The 16,405-nt window shown below is 43.3% G+C and overlaps 1 protein-coding gene across 1 annotated transcript in view; it reads right to left on the bottom strand.

Annotated features, from left to right (window-relative positions):
- Window positions 1-730: 730 nt before the first annotated feature.
- The window catches only part of LOC124594216 (collagenase-like), a 63,383-nt gene continuing 47,708 nt past the window's right edge, over window positions 731-16,405 (bottom strand). Inside the window, exon 7 of the mRNA XM_047132575.1 lies at window positions 731-907. Coding sequence (XP_046988531.1) covers window positions 731-907 — 177 coding nt within the window. The remainder of the gene's footprint in view (window positions 908-16,405) is intronic.

The raw sequence follows: 16,405 nt of genomic DNA on the forward strand, positions 1-16,405 counted from the left end.
GGAGCCAACAACAAGAGAAAACGAAGATAAGTGAATAGTTTTTCTTTTGTATATCTTACGCCTCTCGAAGCTTTCAAAACTTCTGCAGAGACAGAGAATTTTAATAGTGGTGTGTGGGAGGGTAAGATTACACCTATTAACAGTTTACATCTGGTATGTGGTGCCTGTCATAGGCATGAGGGCAGCTGGACAACTGGAACGAGGTACCACACAACACAGAATGCAGTTACGCTAGTTCGATATCCAATATTAGAGCCACTCAGGTGATGGTGCACATTTCAAAAAGATTTGTGCTAATTTAAAATTTTGGGCTTTGTGATCATCTGCACTTAAAAATTCAAGTTTTGTGTCGTACTTAACAGGAATCCTTACATCCACTGTGAAGAACTTTTACCGTCAGCTGTTATTCTAGCTATGATACTCATGGTGTTGACAGATGAAAAGACCAACTAACAGGATTACGTGTAATTACAAAAGTGAATACTTCTGCACCATCATGAGACGTGGTTTTTCTGTGTAGACATTATATACAGGCTTCTCGCATCAGCTCACAAAAGGAGGACCTAAAACATTACTTTCTTCACATCATCCTCATTCTATTCTTATATTACATAACTGTAAAACACACAGCCAAATTTTGAAGTCTACTGTTATTTGACTCCTACGGCAATTCACAAAACAGTCTACGATAGCAAGGCACACGCATCTGTACAGCCACAAGCTGTTCCTATCAGGGGCGTATTCCGAGACCGGTATGTCGAGCCAACCAGTCGAGGTAGGCGGCCACCATGACGAAGCCGGAGGTGGCGCCCTCGCAGGTGGTGGTGCCCTGTATGAAGCTGGCCACGCCCACCACCGTGAAGTTCCCGTCCGCCTCTGCGCGCTGCATCGGGCTTCCGAAGTCACCCTGCAAGCAGAAGACAGTCGCATTTACGTGACACCAGACTAAGTGGACACTCACCTCAACAAGGAGGGCGATCATAGGAAATATAATTGCATAAGTTTGTGAATGAGTATATGTGTATGTGAGTATGGGTTTGCGTGTGAGTGTATGTGCGTGTTGGTTAGTATGCTACTCCTACACGCTGAACAGTTGGACGCATTTAATGAAATTTGGAATGGAGATAGCTTATACTGTGAGTTAACTTACCAAAGGGGTCGGGGACGGGGTTAAAACCTCCTCCCGGCAAAGTCGCAGGTAAAAAGCCCACCCAAAATCTCCGGAACTTCAACCAGATTTGCTACACATATTAGTTATGACCAGGAAATGCTTTGGCAACTCAAATGGGAATTCCTGGAGGGAAGGCGACGTTCTTTTCGATAGACACTACTGAGAAAATTTAAAGAACCGCAGAGCTCATACGGAGGCATATAGACAGTCGGTTTTCCCTCGATCTATTTGCGAGTGGAACAAGAAAGGAACTGACAAGTAATGTTACAGGGTACCCTCCGCCATGCACCGTGCAGTGACTTGCGGATGTAGATGTAGAAAAGGAAACGTAGCCCACGGTGCGCGAATAGCCATCCTTTATTCATCCAGCATTTGAGCATGAGAGCACTTTGTGACTTGGAACAAAGTTTACACATAATATTAAACCTTTACGAAACTTTTTCTCATTAACAGCCCCATTAAATGATGGACAGGAAAAATTTTATCGCTTACTACATTTTCGTAGTTCATGCAGTAAAACTGCCGCACGAAGTATAACGTTTTAATTTTTTACTTCTTTACCACTAACGATATTTGCGACACATTTTGCAGACATTATCCACCTATATTACTGGGTGTACTCACGAAAATGTATCAATGTATGACACATAGTTCAGGATATATGACGTCAAATACCGGGATACATGAGAAACTGCCGCATCATGCATGCCTTTTTAATTTATTACTTCTTTACTACTAACAACTCAGAACACGTGCAAATTTATATCATTGTACGACATACACTAATGGCCATTAAAATTGTTACACCAAGAAGGAATGCAGATCATAAACGGCTATTCATTGGACAAATATATTATAGTAGATCTGACATGTGATTACATTTTCATGTAATTTGGGTGTATAGATCCTGAGAAATCAGGATCTATACACCGTAATAACGGCCTTGATACGCCTGGGCATTGAGTCAAACAGAGCTTGGATGGCGTGTACAGGTACAGCTGCCCATGCAGCTTCAACACGATACCACAATTCATCAAGAGTAGTGACTGGCGTATTGTGACGAGCCAGTTGCTCGGCCACCATTGACCAGACGTTTTCAATTGGTGAGAGATCTGGAGAATTTGCTGGCCAGGGCAGCAGTCGAACATTTTCTGTTTTCTGTATCCATAAAGGCCCTTACATGACCTGCAACACGCGGTCGTGCATTATCCTGCTGAAATGTACGGTTTCGCAGGGATCGAATGAAGGGTAGAACCACGGGTCGTAACACATCTGAAATGTAACGCCCACTGTTCAAAGTGCCGTCAATGTGAACAAGAGGTGACCGAGACGTGTAACCAATGGCACCCCATACCATCACGCCGGGTGATACGCCAGTATGACGATGACGAATACACGCTTCCAATGTGCGTTCACCACAATGTCGCCAAACACGGATGCGACCATCATGATGATGTAAACAGAAACTGGATTCATCCGAAAAAAATGACGTTTTGCCATTCGTGTACCCAGGTTCGTCGTTGAGTACACCATCGCAGGCGCTCCTGTCTGTGATGCAGCGTCAAGGGTAACCGCAGTCATGGTCTCCGAGCTGAGAGTCCATGCTGCTGCAAACGTCGTCGAACTGTTCGTGCAGATGGTTGTTGTTTTGCAAACGTCCCCATCTGTTGACTCATCGGTCGAGACGTGGCTGCACGATCCGTTACAGCCATGCGGATAAGATGCCTGTCATCTCGACTGCTAGTAATACGAGGCCGTTGGGATCCAGCACGGATTTCCGTATTACCCTCCTCAACCCACCGATTCCATATTATGCTAACAGTCATTGGATCTCGACCAACGCGAGCAGCAGTGTCCCGATACGATAAACCGCAATCGCGATAGGCTACAATCCGGCGTTTATCAAAGTCGGAAAGGTGATGGTACGCATTTCTCCTCCTTATACGACGAATCACAACAACGTTTCACCAGGCAACGCCGGTGAACTGCTGTTTGTGTATGAGAAATCGGTTGGAACACAGCATCTTCTTCCTGTCGGTTAAATTGCTACATCTTCGTGGTGTAGCAATTTTAATAGCCAGTAGTGTAGTTTGGGAGGTATGACGTCATAAACATTGAGGTGCGTGAAAGTGCAGGCCGAAATTCACGAGAGATCTAGAGATGGAGGTGAAATATGTGAAATACATGCAAAACATGCTTGTCATATGCGTACGCTGGCAAAGCTGCAGGTAGAAAGCCCATCCAAAATCACTGGAACAATTTCAACCAGATTTGCTACACGTATTAGTTATGATCTGGAAAGAAATACTGTTAGGATAAAAACCACCAGCCTCCTGTTAGGGTGGCGGTGATAATATGGGGAGAGAAGATGGAGGAACAGACGGACAGACAGAGATGGGGAAGGAGGAGATGGATAAGATAGGTGGAAGAACAAGTGATCAGCGAGAGAGGAAGGAAGAGATTGGCAGAGAAAGGGAAAAGGAGGAGATAGAAAGAGGTAGGTGGAGAAGGAGATGGATAGAGAAATGGAGGAAGAGGAGGCTGACAAAGCGAGAGGGTGGAAGAGGTAGACACAGGAAGGGGGCAGGGCAGGAGGTGAACAGCGATTGGGGGAGGAGGGAAAGGACAGTGGAACGGAAGAGGAGGAGATGGACGCAGAGAGCAGGAGGAGGACATGAACAGTGAGAGGGGAGAAGAGGACGGTTAGGGAGAGGGGAAGGAGGGGGTGGACAGTGAGAGAGAGAAGGAGGAGATGGACAGAGAGTGAGATGCTGCAGGAGGCAGACAGGGGGAGGTGGGAGCAGGATATGGACTAACAGATATTTGAAGTACGTACATACACGGGCATTTTTCTTCAAATAACGGTTTAACCGCGGGTAACAACGCGGGGCGGAGGTAGTAGGTGATAAGTTCCTATCGGACCAAACTGCTAAGGTCATCGGTCCGTAGGCTTACACACTACTTAATCTAACTTAAACTAACTTACGCTAAGGACACCACCCATACCCGAGGGAGGACTCGAACCTCCGACAGGGGAATCCGCGCGAACCGTGACAAGGCGCCCTGGACCGCACGGCTACCTCGCGCAGCGGAGGTAGTAGGAAATAACATAACAGATGGCGGCAAAGTGTTTAACTGCTGAATGGCGGTTTCCGGTTTTTATATGGTTTTGTTTACACCGAGATGCATTTTGATTTTTCTCCAATTTATCAAATATATCAAAATATAATATGTTCACTAGTTTTTTGCCTTCAACTTTGCCGGCGTTTGTATGTTAGATTTATTTTACACATACACACGCATAAATGCGAGATGGCGCAGTGGTTAGCACACCAGACTCGCGTTCGGGAGGTCGACGGTTCAAATCCGTCTCCGGCCATCCTGATTCAGGGTTTCCGTGCCATCCCTAAATCGTTTCAGGCAAATGGCGGGATGGTTACTTTGAAAGGGCACGACCGGTTTCCTTCCCAATTCTTCCCTAATCCGCGCTTGTGCTCCATCCCTAATGACCTCGCTGTCGATGGGACATTAACCCTTTAATGCACAGTGTAGTTGGTCAATTACAGGCTTCATTTCATCGATGTATCCTATACTGAGCAACATTTTTTAACAGATTCGTTACGTAGTTAAATGTATACACTCTACTGCAGCTGCTAAGCTGCTAGTAGTTCTTCATAGCGATCGTAAATGGCAGGATGAACTGAACCAATTCGACAATCAGCTGTATGGATGTACTGCTGCCGGTGTGTTTTGGCAGAAGTAGAGACCCTTTTTTGGTGTTTGTGCACTGATTTGTGGGTTTGAAAGTTACTTTTTTATTTTGAAAACGTAATTACATATGGTGTAGACAGTTAATTCGAATGTCTTTACGATAGATTTGAAATTAGGTCTGGTTTTGTGTTTGTAGCGATTGTCAAGAATAATGCTTTGTTAATTTAATTAAATTTTTTTTCATTGTTTTTTTCGTAATGTGGGCACTAAAACTAAACGTGGTAATTTTTACAGCTTGAAATAAAAAATCATGCATTTAAGGGTTAAACACGAATCTGCTCCTTCTCCTCCTCCTCCTCCTCCTCCTCCTCTCTCTCTCTCTCTCTCTCTCTCTCTCTCTCTCTATATATATATATATATATATATATATATATATATATATATATATATATCGAATTTTTGCAAGGTTGCGTTTATTTTGCCATAAGACAGTAAGACAGTATAAGCGCTTGATAGTAAAGTAGAAACAATGTAAAGAATACAGAATGTAAACAACAACAACATGCGTAATGGTAGACAAAAATGTTCTTCGTTTTTTCTAACTTAACGGATTTCCGCACACATTCCGAGAACTGATTAATGTGCTCACTGTGGGATGTGACCACTCTGTATGGGATGTGACCACTCCTGCCAGCACCATAGGTTTGATAACGACGAGACATGCAGTGAATGATGTCATGAGTCTCATGTTGCGGCAACAACGCCCATTCTTCCTGCAGAGCTACTCACAAGTCTTGGGAAGTGGGTGCTGATGAGATGCAAGTCGTCTCCGCAGTGCATTATAGACATGCTCTATTGGATTCAAATCGTAAGAGCGAGCAGGACCCGCCATACGTGCAATATCTTCCGTTTCCGCGAAAACGTCAAGCACCAGTGCTCTATGAGGTCGAGCACTATGGTCCATCAGTACAAAGTATGAGCCCACAGTACCTTGCAACAACAGCACATGACGCCCCAAGATCTCGTCACGATACCTGACAGCAGTTAAACCTTACCGATTCACCTGTACAATTTCATGAAGAGCTGTTCGAGTGGTCAGCATAATCCCTGCGCTCACCTTTCAGGATCTTCTTCGACATCGCTTTCCTCAATGTTTAGGTCCAGAAATCGTATTCCACGTTCCCTCCAGAGGCGGATCCGTCGAGAATCACTGTCCAGACCAAATCTATGAGAAGAACATCGGATCACTGTTCGACCATACAGGAGGCATGTTGACGACTCAGCTCTAGACGTTCCCTTCTGTGAAGAAACGTCAGAGCTACACATACAGCAAGTCTCTGACAATAAAGGCCACTCTTCCGAAGCCTTCTGTACAGCGTTTGCCTCGATACAACATGTCCAGTGGATGCTACGAGGTCAGATGCCAGTCGCCGTGCAGTACTAAAGCGGTACCGTTGTGCACTTACAAACAAATAATGGTTTCCCTTTCTGGTGTCACACGTGGTCGGCCCTACCCTGGTCTTTTGGATACTCTATAAACTGTCGCCACATGCGAGAAACAACAGAAGTATTCATTTTAAGCCATGGGGCCACATACATTTGCGACTGTCCCGCTTCCATTCTTCCTGCAGCTTTCCACTGCACAGTCTGGCAGACGCCTTCTCTGTGCCACAGTGCACAGTCTGTGACGGTGTACACAGCGATTGTGGATGCGGGCAACCCCACAAATACTACCCCGTTTGAGGGAGGCCCTGACGTCATCGCTAGCGTGGTTGTCCATTGACCGGAATGCCATCTTCCGTGCAGAACACGATCGTATGGACATCTGTTGACAGTTTGTGTGATTACATCGTGAATTAGACACAGGAAGGGAGAAATAGCGGATTGTTGCTTTAATTTTGGACGCCAGTGTATATACACAATTATTGAAAATTACCTCGACACGTTCAAGTGATTGCAGAAAATGTTTGTTTTGAACTAAGGTATTATAATTGATTGTATGTTCTGAAACATCAAGTCAAGAACTTTTCTGTTATGTCGATCTCCAGCAGTATGGCAGATACACCAACGGAGAAGATATTTTTCGTGTGGAGTTCTGCAAGATCAAGCTCACAACCACAGTGCCCGGAAATCCGGAATCACATTTAACAACGCGGTGACTACCAGACAATCCATTTACGAGTGGGTATAGAGGTTGAAGGGAACAGGATTTCTTTGTAAAGGCAAGAAGGTGGATGGCCTTCGACATCTCAGTAATCAGTTGAATGGTTTATGGAAATATTCCTCACAAGGGAACCTCCCCATCGCACCCCTCTCAGATTTAGTTATAAGCTAGCACAGTGGATAGGCCTTGAAAAACTGAACACAGATCAATCGAGAAAACAGGAAGAAGTTGTGTGGAATTATGAAAAATAAGGAAAATATACAAACTGAATAGTCCATGTGCATGATAGGCAACATCAAGGACAATGTCAGCTCACCAGTGCCGTGGTCCCGTGGTTAGCGTGAGCAGCTGCGGAGCGAGAGGTCCTTGATTCAAGTCTTCCTTCGAGTGAAAAGTTTAATTTTTTATTTTCAGTTTATGTGACAAACTCTTATGTTTTCATCACTTTTTTGGGAGTGATTATCACATCCACAAGAAAACCAAAATAGGACAAGGTAAAAGAATCTTTTTACCCATTCGCCAAGTGTACGAGTTAGGTGGGTCGACAACATATTCCTGTCATGTGACGCACATGCCGTCACCAGTGTCGTATTGAATATATCAGACGTGTTTTCCTGTGGAGGAATGGGTTGACCTATGACCTTACGATCAAATGTTTTCGGTTCCCATTGGAGAGGCACGTCCTTTCGTCTACTAATCGCACGGTTTTGCGGTGCGGTCGCAAAACATAGACACTAAACTTATTACAATGAACAGAGACGTCAATGAACGAACGGACAGATCATAACTTTGCAAAATTAAATTTTTTACTCGAGGGAAGACTTGAACCAAGGACCTCTCGTGCCGCAGCTGCTCTCGCTAACCACGGGACCACGGCACTGCTGAGCCCACTGTATCCTTGATGTTTCCTATCTTGCGCATGGACTACTCAGTTTGTATATTTTGCTTATTTTTCCGTAGTTCCACACAACTTCTTCCTGTTTTCTCGATTGATCTGTGTTCAGTTTTTCAAGCCCTATCCACTGTGCCAACTTATAATTAAATCTGAGGGGGGATACGATGGGGAGCTTCCCTTGCCAGAAGTCCCCAAAAATTAACGTCTTGTGCCAGTCACGAGCTAGGAATTCTACAACAAACTTCTTGGAGCGTGATGAGAGAACACGTGCAAGTGAAACCATATTGGATTCACTAGCTCCAGGTCATTGCCCATGGCGACAAAAGTCTATGGAAACAGTTTTGCATTGAATACGGTGCTTAATGGATGAGGACGATTTCACTTGCAGGTTGATTTTCAACAATGAGACCATTTTTCACCTGAATGGTACATAAAACCGGCAGAACGTGCGAGTAAGGGTAACGGAGAATCCCCACGCTGTTGTGGAACATGTCCGTGGGTTCACAGACGTTGTCAAGGTAAAAAGTATAGTCATGCCACAATTGCGAGGGGACGGTAATAATTTCATTTTACAACATGATGATGCTCCATTACAACTTCATTACGCTGTTCATGGATACTGAGTTACGATGACAGTGGAGCGGTCATGCATCTGCTTGGAGTTTGCAGTTGCTGGCATGATGGCCGCCATGTTCAAATGCGGACATTTTGGGTCGAGTGAGGCGGACTGGCCTTTAGACTGAACGTGTGCTGTGTGACACACATTGAGTATTTGTGAACATTCCACAAAAACTCGTTGAGTTGCTCTTTCCATATATATATATATATATATATATATATATATATATATATATATATATATATATATATATATAACTCCTTACAAAACAAACATTTTTACAGTCACTTGGAAGTGTCTAAATCATTTTTAAAAACTCCGTATTCAAGGTAGTCAGAAACACTGCAAAGCTTGTAATTGTGCTACAGGGTAGGACGTGCTGAGAAAGAACTGTTGAGAAAAAGTCGATACACCGCTCGTTTCTGAGTTAATCAACATTCAAGTTAGTCAATCAGGCCGTTGCACCGGAAGACTCATGTGGACCACCAGAGACAATGTCTTCTTTTGGTTCCCTAAAACTGTACAAGAGAGTGAGTCAAAAATTGGACTTGGGGCGGTACTAAGGATCGAACCCGAGCCAAAGGCTGAACAGTCTCGTGCGCCGTCATATACATCACATTTTATACTCTGCGGGCCATATTCGAGTCTTTATAGGTGGGAGTACGACAAAAAGGAAAAACGAGTTTTGCAAATACACTGATAAAATGTAATACAATACGAATACGCAGAGGAGACAGTTGTTGTTTGAAACACGCTCTTACTAACGTACTTAATGAAATGATTTTTATACAACATTTCAGCAAACTGGGAATCAAATTAATGCTCCCCGTCATCAAAATTGATTGCAATAAAAATATTCAGTACAAATGGCTGTCGTTGTTGTTTGGAAAACTTTGCTAATGAGAGAATGAAATTGCTTTTTTTAGATTACATTTCACCAAATTGTGGATGAAGGTTAGTGCTTTCTATCATCAAAACTGATTGTAGATGTTCATCTGTTAATGCTCACCTATAATAAGATTTTAGATATTTCATCTTTGATCATGTTTTTCACACAAATATGTGCTACCAAATACAGATATGAACCCCCCAACATGTGATATTAGTTCACCATATTCATCACTTGGAAGACGTAAGCAGAATTCTCTTAGATTCAACTCTCGAAATTTGGCTATTAGCATTTTTTCACGTCGCATACTAATTAAAGCCAACTGAAAGTTAGGTAGGAGTTTCTCAGTGGTACGGTTAACTCGATTTTCAAATATAGAAACATCTTCTGCACTTCCATCAAGACCCGAAAAACGAGAACAGAACGTCGCACTACAGTGCTACACGTGGTACTGGTCTGGTAACGCTGACAACTTAAAATTGCGTGTTGCCACAGCGGCAGAGCAGAGCCCTGCGTTCCTCAGATAACTAGCAAAAGCGCCACACGCAATTTTTCTTGCGACTACCCAACTCTCAGGTCGACCGTAAAGCGTGTTACCAGTCAAGGATAATACGTATACAAAAAAGTTGGATTATTGCAATACCGCTCTGCAGACTCTGATGTACTACTTTCACATAATTTTCTCGTTTCTTTCAGTATTACATCGTTTTAATTTTTTTTAAGAATTTGGAAATATAAAATAATGTTTTCTTAGATCTCAGACTACAGAAAAAGTACCATATTTGGCGCCGGGCCCGTAGTTTGCCGACGCCTGATCTACACTATGAGAACAACTGACACTAATTTTCAGTACAAAGAAAAACTAGACAACGTTGTAAACATCATTTCTTTTATTCTCTCGATGACTGTTATCTGTATGCGCTGTAGCTGGTCGTTGGCACATTTGTGACACGGTTTTTGCATTTTCGGAAATACTATTATTGATTACGTTACGATGATTTGAAAATGGGCCCCGGCCCGAAACTAGTTGTCGAGTGACAAAAAAACTTTAAATTTGCAACTTTGGCTGTTTTTTCGTTGCACTGATTAACATAAGTTGCTGAGCTACAATTATTGCAGCAAGCTGGAAGTTTTGAAACTAATTTTGCCTGACGAGCAGCTTGAAATACTGCGCGCGCAATGGGCTGATTGGCTAACTTCAACACTTATTAACTCGGAAACGGCGCGATGTATCGAATTGTTTTCTTGGCAGTTATTTCTCAGCGCAACCACCCTGCAACATCCAAACAAGCTTGCCGCTGCCTTTTATGCTGTTGCTTGTAACTCCTTTTCTGACGTGTGTTCATTGTTTTCGGAAATACCTGTTACGAACTTCTGACTTGTAGAGGGGAGCGAATGGGAACCTGTGTCCTGACTCTTCTGCGGTTTAAGTTCAAATGAGTAACACGTCCACGCCTGCTGAGGGAAAGAAAAAAGTCTCAAAGCTGCTTGTCTTGGTATGCAGTGGGGTAGACAGGACGACGTATATACTCCTTGTGGGATCCTATGCAAAGTTTAAATTACGAGTCTCCTGTAGAGACAGAGGAAGATCTGCTGGCACCGAGTTCTGGCCGCTGCACTAGAGATTGAAGAGACACCAGGTAGGATGGAGAGTTTGGTGTACCAGAACATGCTTCGTAGGCACAGTGTCTGTAGCAAAGTTTGTGGTCGCTACATCGAGCCGTTGTTGTAATGCATCAGTACTGTTCTGTACATACAGTACACAGGGTTCTCCTTTTTGTTTTGCAATAATGTAAACACGTAATGTGTAACTGCTAAAACAAACAAATGTACTTAAGTGATAAATGGACGTTTCGTTATGTTTCAAAAATGGTTCAAATGGCTCTGAGCACTATGGGACTTAACATTTGTGGTCATCAGTCCCCTAGAACTTAGAACTACTTAAACCTAACTAACCTAAGGACATCACACACATCCATGCCCGAGGCAGGATTCGAACCTGCGACCGTAGCAGTCGCGCGGATCCGGACTGAGCGCCTAGAATCGCTAGACCACCGCGGCCGGCCGTTATGTTTCCTTTCGAATTCTTACACAATAACAGTACTGCGTTACGCCTAATTCGGTTCCGCAAACAGAAGTGCACGATTTAAACATCAGAACTAAAATCGTCGTAGAAGGGAAACGGTACGTTTCCGTACAATTGTTTCTGTTAAGAATATTATGTACACACTCCCCTTGACAAGTCCATGAAGTTCGTTGCGGGAATTTCGGAACACTCTGTATGTATAACACACGCACGCGTAGCTTCAGTGATGCGCTGACGCAGTGCAGCAGCATTCAGCAGGTGTCAGATTTTTCATACAAAAGTGAGAAAAAGGAGCTACAAGTTACAGAACATAAGGTAGCTCCAGGGTTCACAATGCTATTGACAATAAGTATGTATTTATGACGATATAATACATTATACCAATTGAAGATGGATGACAACAACGCTTCTCGGGGCGTGTATAAAGGTATATAAAAAGCTCAACTACCATTAGCTTTAATAACAATATAATTTATTATATCAGTGTTCTAGCTGTAGCAACACAAGCGTCTATACTTTAAACATAGCTGCGCTACAGCAATGGTTCCACGTAAATCAGACTAAGAACAGCCGACCAGTTGCAAAGGATAAAGTAATCTTTACCTAGGTTTCAATAGATATAAATCTATCTTCTTCAGAAGACGGCAGTATTATAACAACATGAAGTGATATGTCCTTATCGTTTAGGCAAACATCTGCATAGTTACATTAATCATTGCCTAAACGATAAGGACATATCACTTCATGTTGTTATAATACTGCCGTCTTCTGAAGAAGATAGATTTATATCTATTGAAACCTAGGTAAAGATTACTTTATCTTTTGCAACTGGTCGGCTGTTCTTAGTCTGATTTACAAGCGTCTATGTTATCAGCCGCAGGCTGGGTCAGGTTTCTAGACCACAGATATAACGTTCGAACATCTCTGTCACGCGTAGTTAACACGTATTGTGACAGGTGCATGTTATGAGAAGAAAGAAAAGTTCGCACAGAAATGTTTTCTCACAGACTGGTGTAGGCTTCAGGCAACATCTCATACACCATTCACGATAAACTTGCCTCATGATGGCCCCTAGGATAGGCTGACGCAATCGAGGCAGCGAGCACTGTATCTGGTAGAGGGGTAATTACTAGCGATGGCAACATTAGCCACCACGGTTTTGTGGGGGGTATTATGCCCCTGTTTAATATATGAAAAATGTAAGAAAACACAGAACTGAATGTAAAACTATATTCAACTGACATCTGTCACCACAAACTTACAGTGATTGGACAAAAATATAGAAACATCAAAAACACAATCCATTATAACGCCTAAAACTGTGTACGAAATCCATTGGCATTCAAAACAGCTTCCAGTCATTTCGGAATGGGTAAATACAGGTCCTTTGTAGTTTTCAAGAGCATCTTCTGACATTCTTCCTGCAAAATAGTGGCAACATCGGGATGGTGATCCAGCAATCTTCTTTCCACAGCAGATCATAAAGGCTCAATAATAATGACATCTGGTGTCTGGTGGCCAGGGGAGATGCGAAAAATCATCCTCATGTTCACAGCAACTAGTCGTGGGCGATGCGAGCTTTGAGAACAAGGACCCTGTCATCTTGGAATACAGCCTCAGCGTTGGGAAACAAAATCAGCTAACCTCAGCCATGTTTCACTCTTGGAACCTAAACTCGGCTGTGCGAAATAAGATCAATCCAACCGAATTACTTTTGCCATTGCTCTATAGTTTTTCCTATTACGGACATTTGCATCGCCGACCGTAGTGGCCGAGTGGTTCTAGGCGCTACAGTCTGGAACCGCACGACCGCTACGGTCGCAGGTTCGAATCCTGCCTCGGGCATGGACATGTGTGCTGTCCTTAGGTTAGTTAGGTTTAAGTAATTCTAAGTTCTAGGGGATTGATGACCTCAGAAGTTAAGTCCCATAGTGCTCAGAGCCATTTGAACCATTTTTTGAACATTTGCATCACTGATGAGAGGGCTTGGAATTCTAGCTGGCCCTACAATTAGTTTCTTGCTTACGGAGCTCCGCTCTTGCTGTTTTGGTGCTGAAAGATTTCACGAGTACGACGTTCAGTTCTGCAGTGACTTTTCAAGGTGTCGTCCTCTTATTTTTTGTCAAAATCCTCTTGAATGACCGTCTGTCACGGTCATTCAGTACACACTTTCGTTTGCATTGTGACTGTAGCAGATGATATTTTTCCGTCTTCACTATTTAACGTTACAAATCTTCGATACCATGTTCTTGAAACACCAAACACTTCGGCACCCTTGGTTATAGAAGCACGTTCTGTTTCCCTAACGTCTATATCTACATCTACATGGATACTCTGCAAGTCACATTTAAGTGCCTGGCAGAGGGTTCATCGAACGTCCGACATAATGCACTCACACTTACACAAAACAGTGTCTGACCACGACTGACGCTTGAAACGTATTGATAACATTGCACCGGTTTCCGCTCGTGGTCATATACGAGGTTTGTCAGGAAAATACGTATAAAAGTTGAATAATACCTTTATTTTACAATTATTCAGGTATTACAATATGGTCTCCTTCAAAGTACTCGCCCTGAGACGCGATACACTTCTGCCAACGCCATTTCCACTGTTGATAACATTGCTGAAAGTCTTCAGTTGTGATGTTGTTCAGTTGCCGTGTCGTTTCCGCCTTGATGGCTTCCACATCTCCCAAGTGCCGCCCTCGAAGCACCATTTTGCATTTCGGGAACATGAAGAAGTCACACGGGGCTAAATCGGGTGAGTAAAGCGGGTGGTCTGTCACGGTGATTGAGCTTCGGGCCAAAAACTCGCGCACAACGAGCGACGTGTGAGTGGGCGCATTGTCGTGATGAAGGATCCACCTGCCCCCTTTTGCCAACTCCGGTCGAACTCGGGCCACACGAGCTCTGAGACGTGTCAGAACTTCAACGTAAAAATTTCCGTTCACTCTGGCAGGGTGGGACAAATTCCTTGTGAACAATGCCCCAAGAATGAAAGAAAACAATCAACATTGTCTTCACATTGGACCTTGATTTTCGTGACTTTTTTGTTCTCGGTTCTCCTGCTAGTTTCCATCCCTTGCTTTGAGATTTGAGCTCCACATCGAATTCGTAAAACCAGGACTCGTCTCCAGTGATGACTCGGTTGAGAAAGTCCCCTCGTTCCTTTGCTTCCAACCAATCCTCACAGCACTCAACCCTCTTTGCTTTCTGTTCTGGCGTCAAGAGCTTCGGCACGATTTTCGCACAAAATTTCTCCATTTCAAGTTTTTGTGTCAGGATTTCGTGAACGATCGTTTTGGGGATTGACAGCTCGTCAGCAATCATTCTGACCGTCAATCTACGGTCTTTAAGAACACAAGACCGAATTCGTTCAACAGTTGCATCGGAACTCGATGTCGACGGGCGTCCTGGGCGAAGGTCATCGTTCACTTCTTCTCGGCCATCCCGGAACCTTTTTAACAACTTGTTCACGGTTGGTTCCTTCAGAGAATTGTATCCGTAAACTTGCTTCAAACACTCAAAACTCTCACCGCCATTCTTGGCTAGCTTTGCAAGAAACTTGATGTTGATGTTCTGTTCCTCAATCAGAGAGAGCTCCATGCCGACGGCAGGTGAAAAAGGGTAACTGTCAACAAGCTACCGCACACTCCCACTTTCACGCAGAGTGCTCTGACTCGAACTGAGCGTTGATGGGATTGATTACAGGAGTAGCCCCACCTGGCGGTGACTGTAACTTGTAACGTAAAGACATTATTCAACTTTTATACGTATTTTACGGACAAACCTCGTACAGTAGCACACCCTTGAGGCGTAGGTAGGATCTGCATTTATGTTCAAGCGTTCAGTTCTCGCGGTGTTTCTATATCTTCATCCAACCCCAGTACGTGACAGATTTGACGTGGAAACGTACACACGACTTCGCAGTGGGAGTTGTTCGAATTTTCTTGAGTGATAGAATACCATCAGATTTCAATCGCTGATAATTTCGAAACTAATAATGTCTCAACACTGGTCGAGCCCACAACGGATAGATCATGTATGTGGCTTTGGTTTGTCGCGCAGCACAGTTTTACCTGTGGCATCGTGACAGTGTAGGAGCATGTGCACAGTTGTTAAGAATTAACTTTGAGTGAAGTTATAAATTGGTGAAGCAAGGAAATGCATTTATCTGAGACATTGATTCGTGTGTCATTGTGAAGATCTTTCGGAGCGCTACTAGGACCCAAAGTGAGATTATAACAATATGTGCCGGAATATAAGTGAAAATCGGTATTAATTTTATGATTAAAAGAAATGAAAGATGTCGTCTCATTATAGGAAATGTGATTCAGAGGAAATTTTGCATCGGAAGGAATACAAAAAACAAAAAACGTCCAGTGGCGAGCGACTCCGAGAGATGTTTCAGGCTCGAAAAGAAAAACGAGGAAACGGCGAGAAGCGATTACGTAACTGGTTCCAAGGCATACGCGGCCAGCAACTGACTAAACGTCTACGGATCGTGTGCAGGCGTCGTTGGAAGGCAATACACAAAACAGTGATAATATAGAAACTAAATGCGGTAACCTTGCGATTTATCTATTCTGTAAGAGTTAAGCTACTCAGTGAAACACTGTATTAAAGAGACTGATGATTAAAGTACCTGTTAATACGAAACACTTTTTTATTATTTTATTCCGAAGTTTAGACGAAAACTCTACGGTGCTGACGCGAACTACTCACACAGATATTTTTCATGCTGTTCCCTTTATATACACTATATAAAGTAGTGTTGACCTTGACGATATAAGTTTAAATATCCTGTCTAATGGCTAAGGTCATTCTGTATGGGGTAACATTTTCTCGTTACAACTGAATAACAGAGA

This window comes from Schistocerca americana, chromosome 2, assembly GCF_021461395.2.
Source record: "Schistocerca americana isolate TAMUIC-IGC-003095 chromosome 2, iqSchAmer2.1, whole genome shotgun sequence".
Taxonomy (NCBI): Eukaryota; Metazoa; Arthropoda; class Insecta; order Orthoptera; family Acrididae; genus Schistocerca; species Schistocerca americana.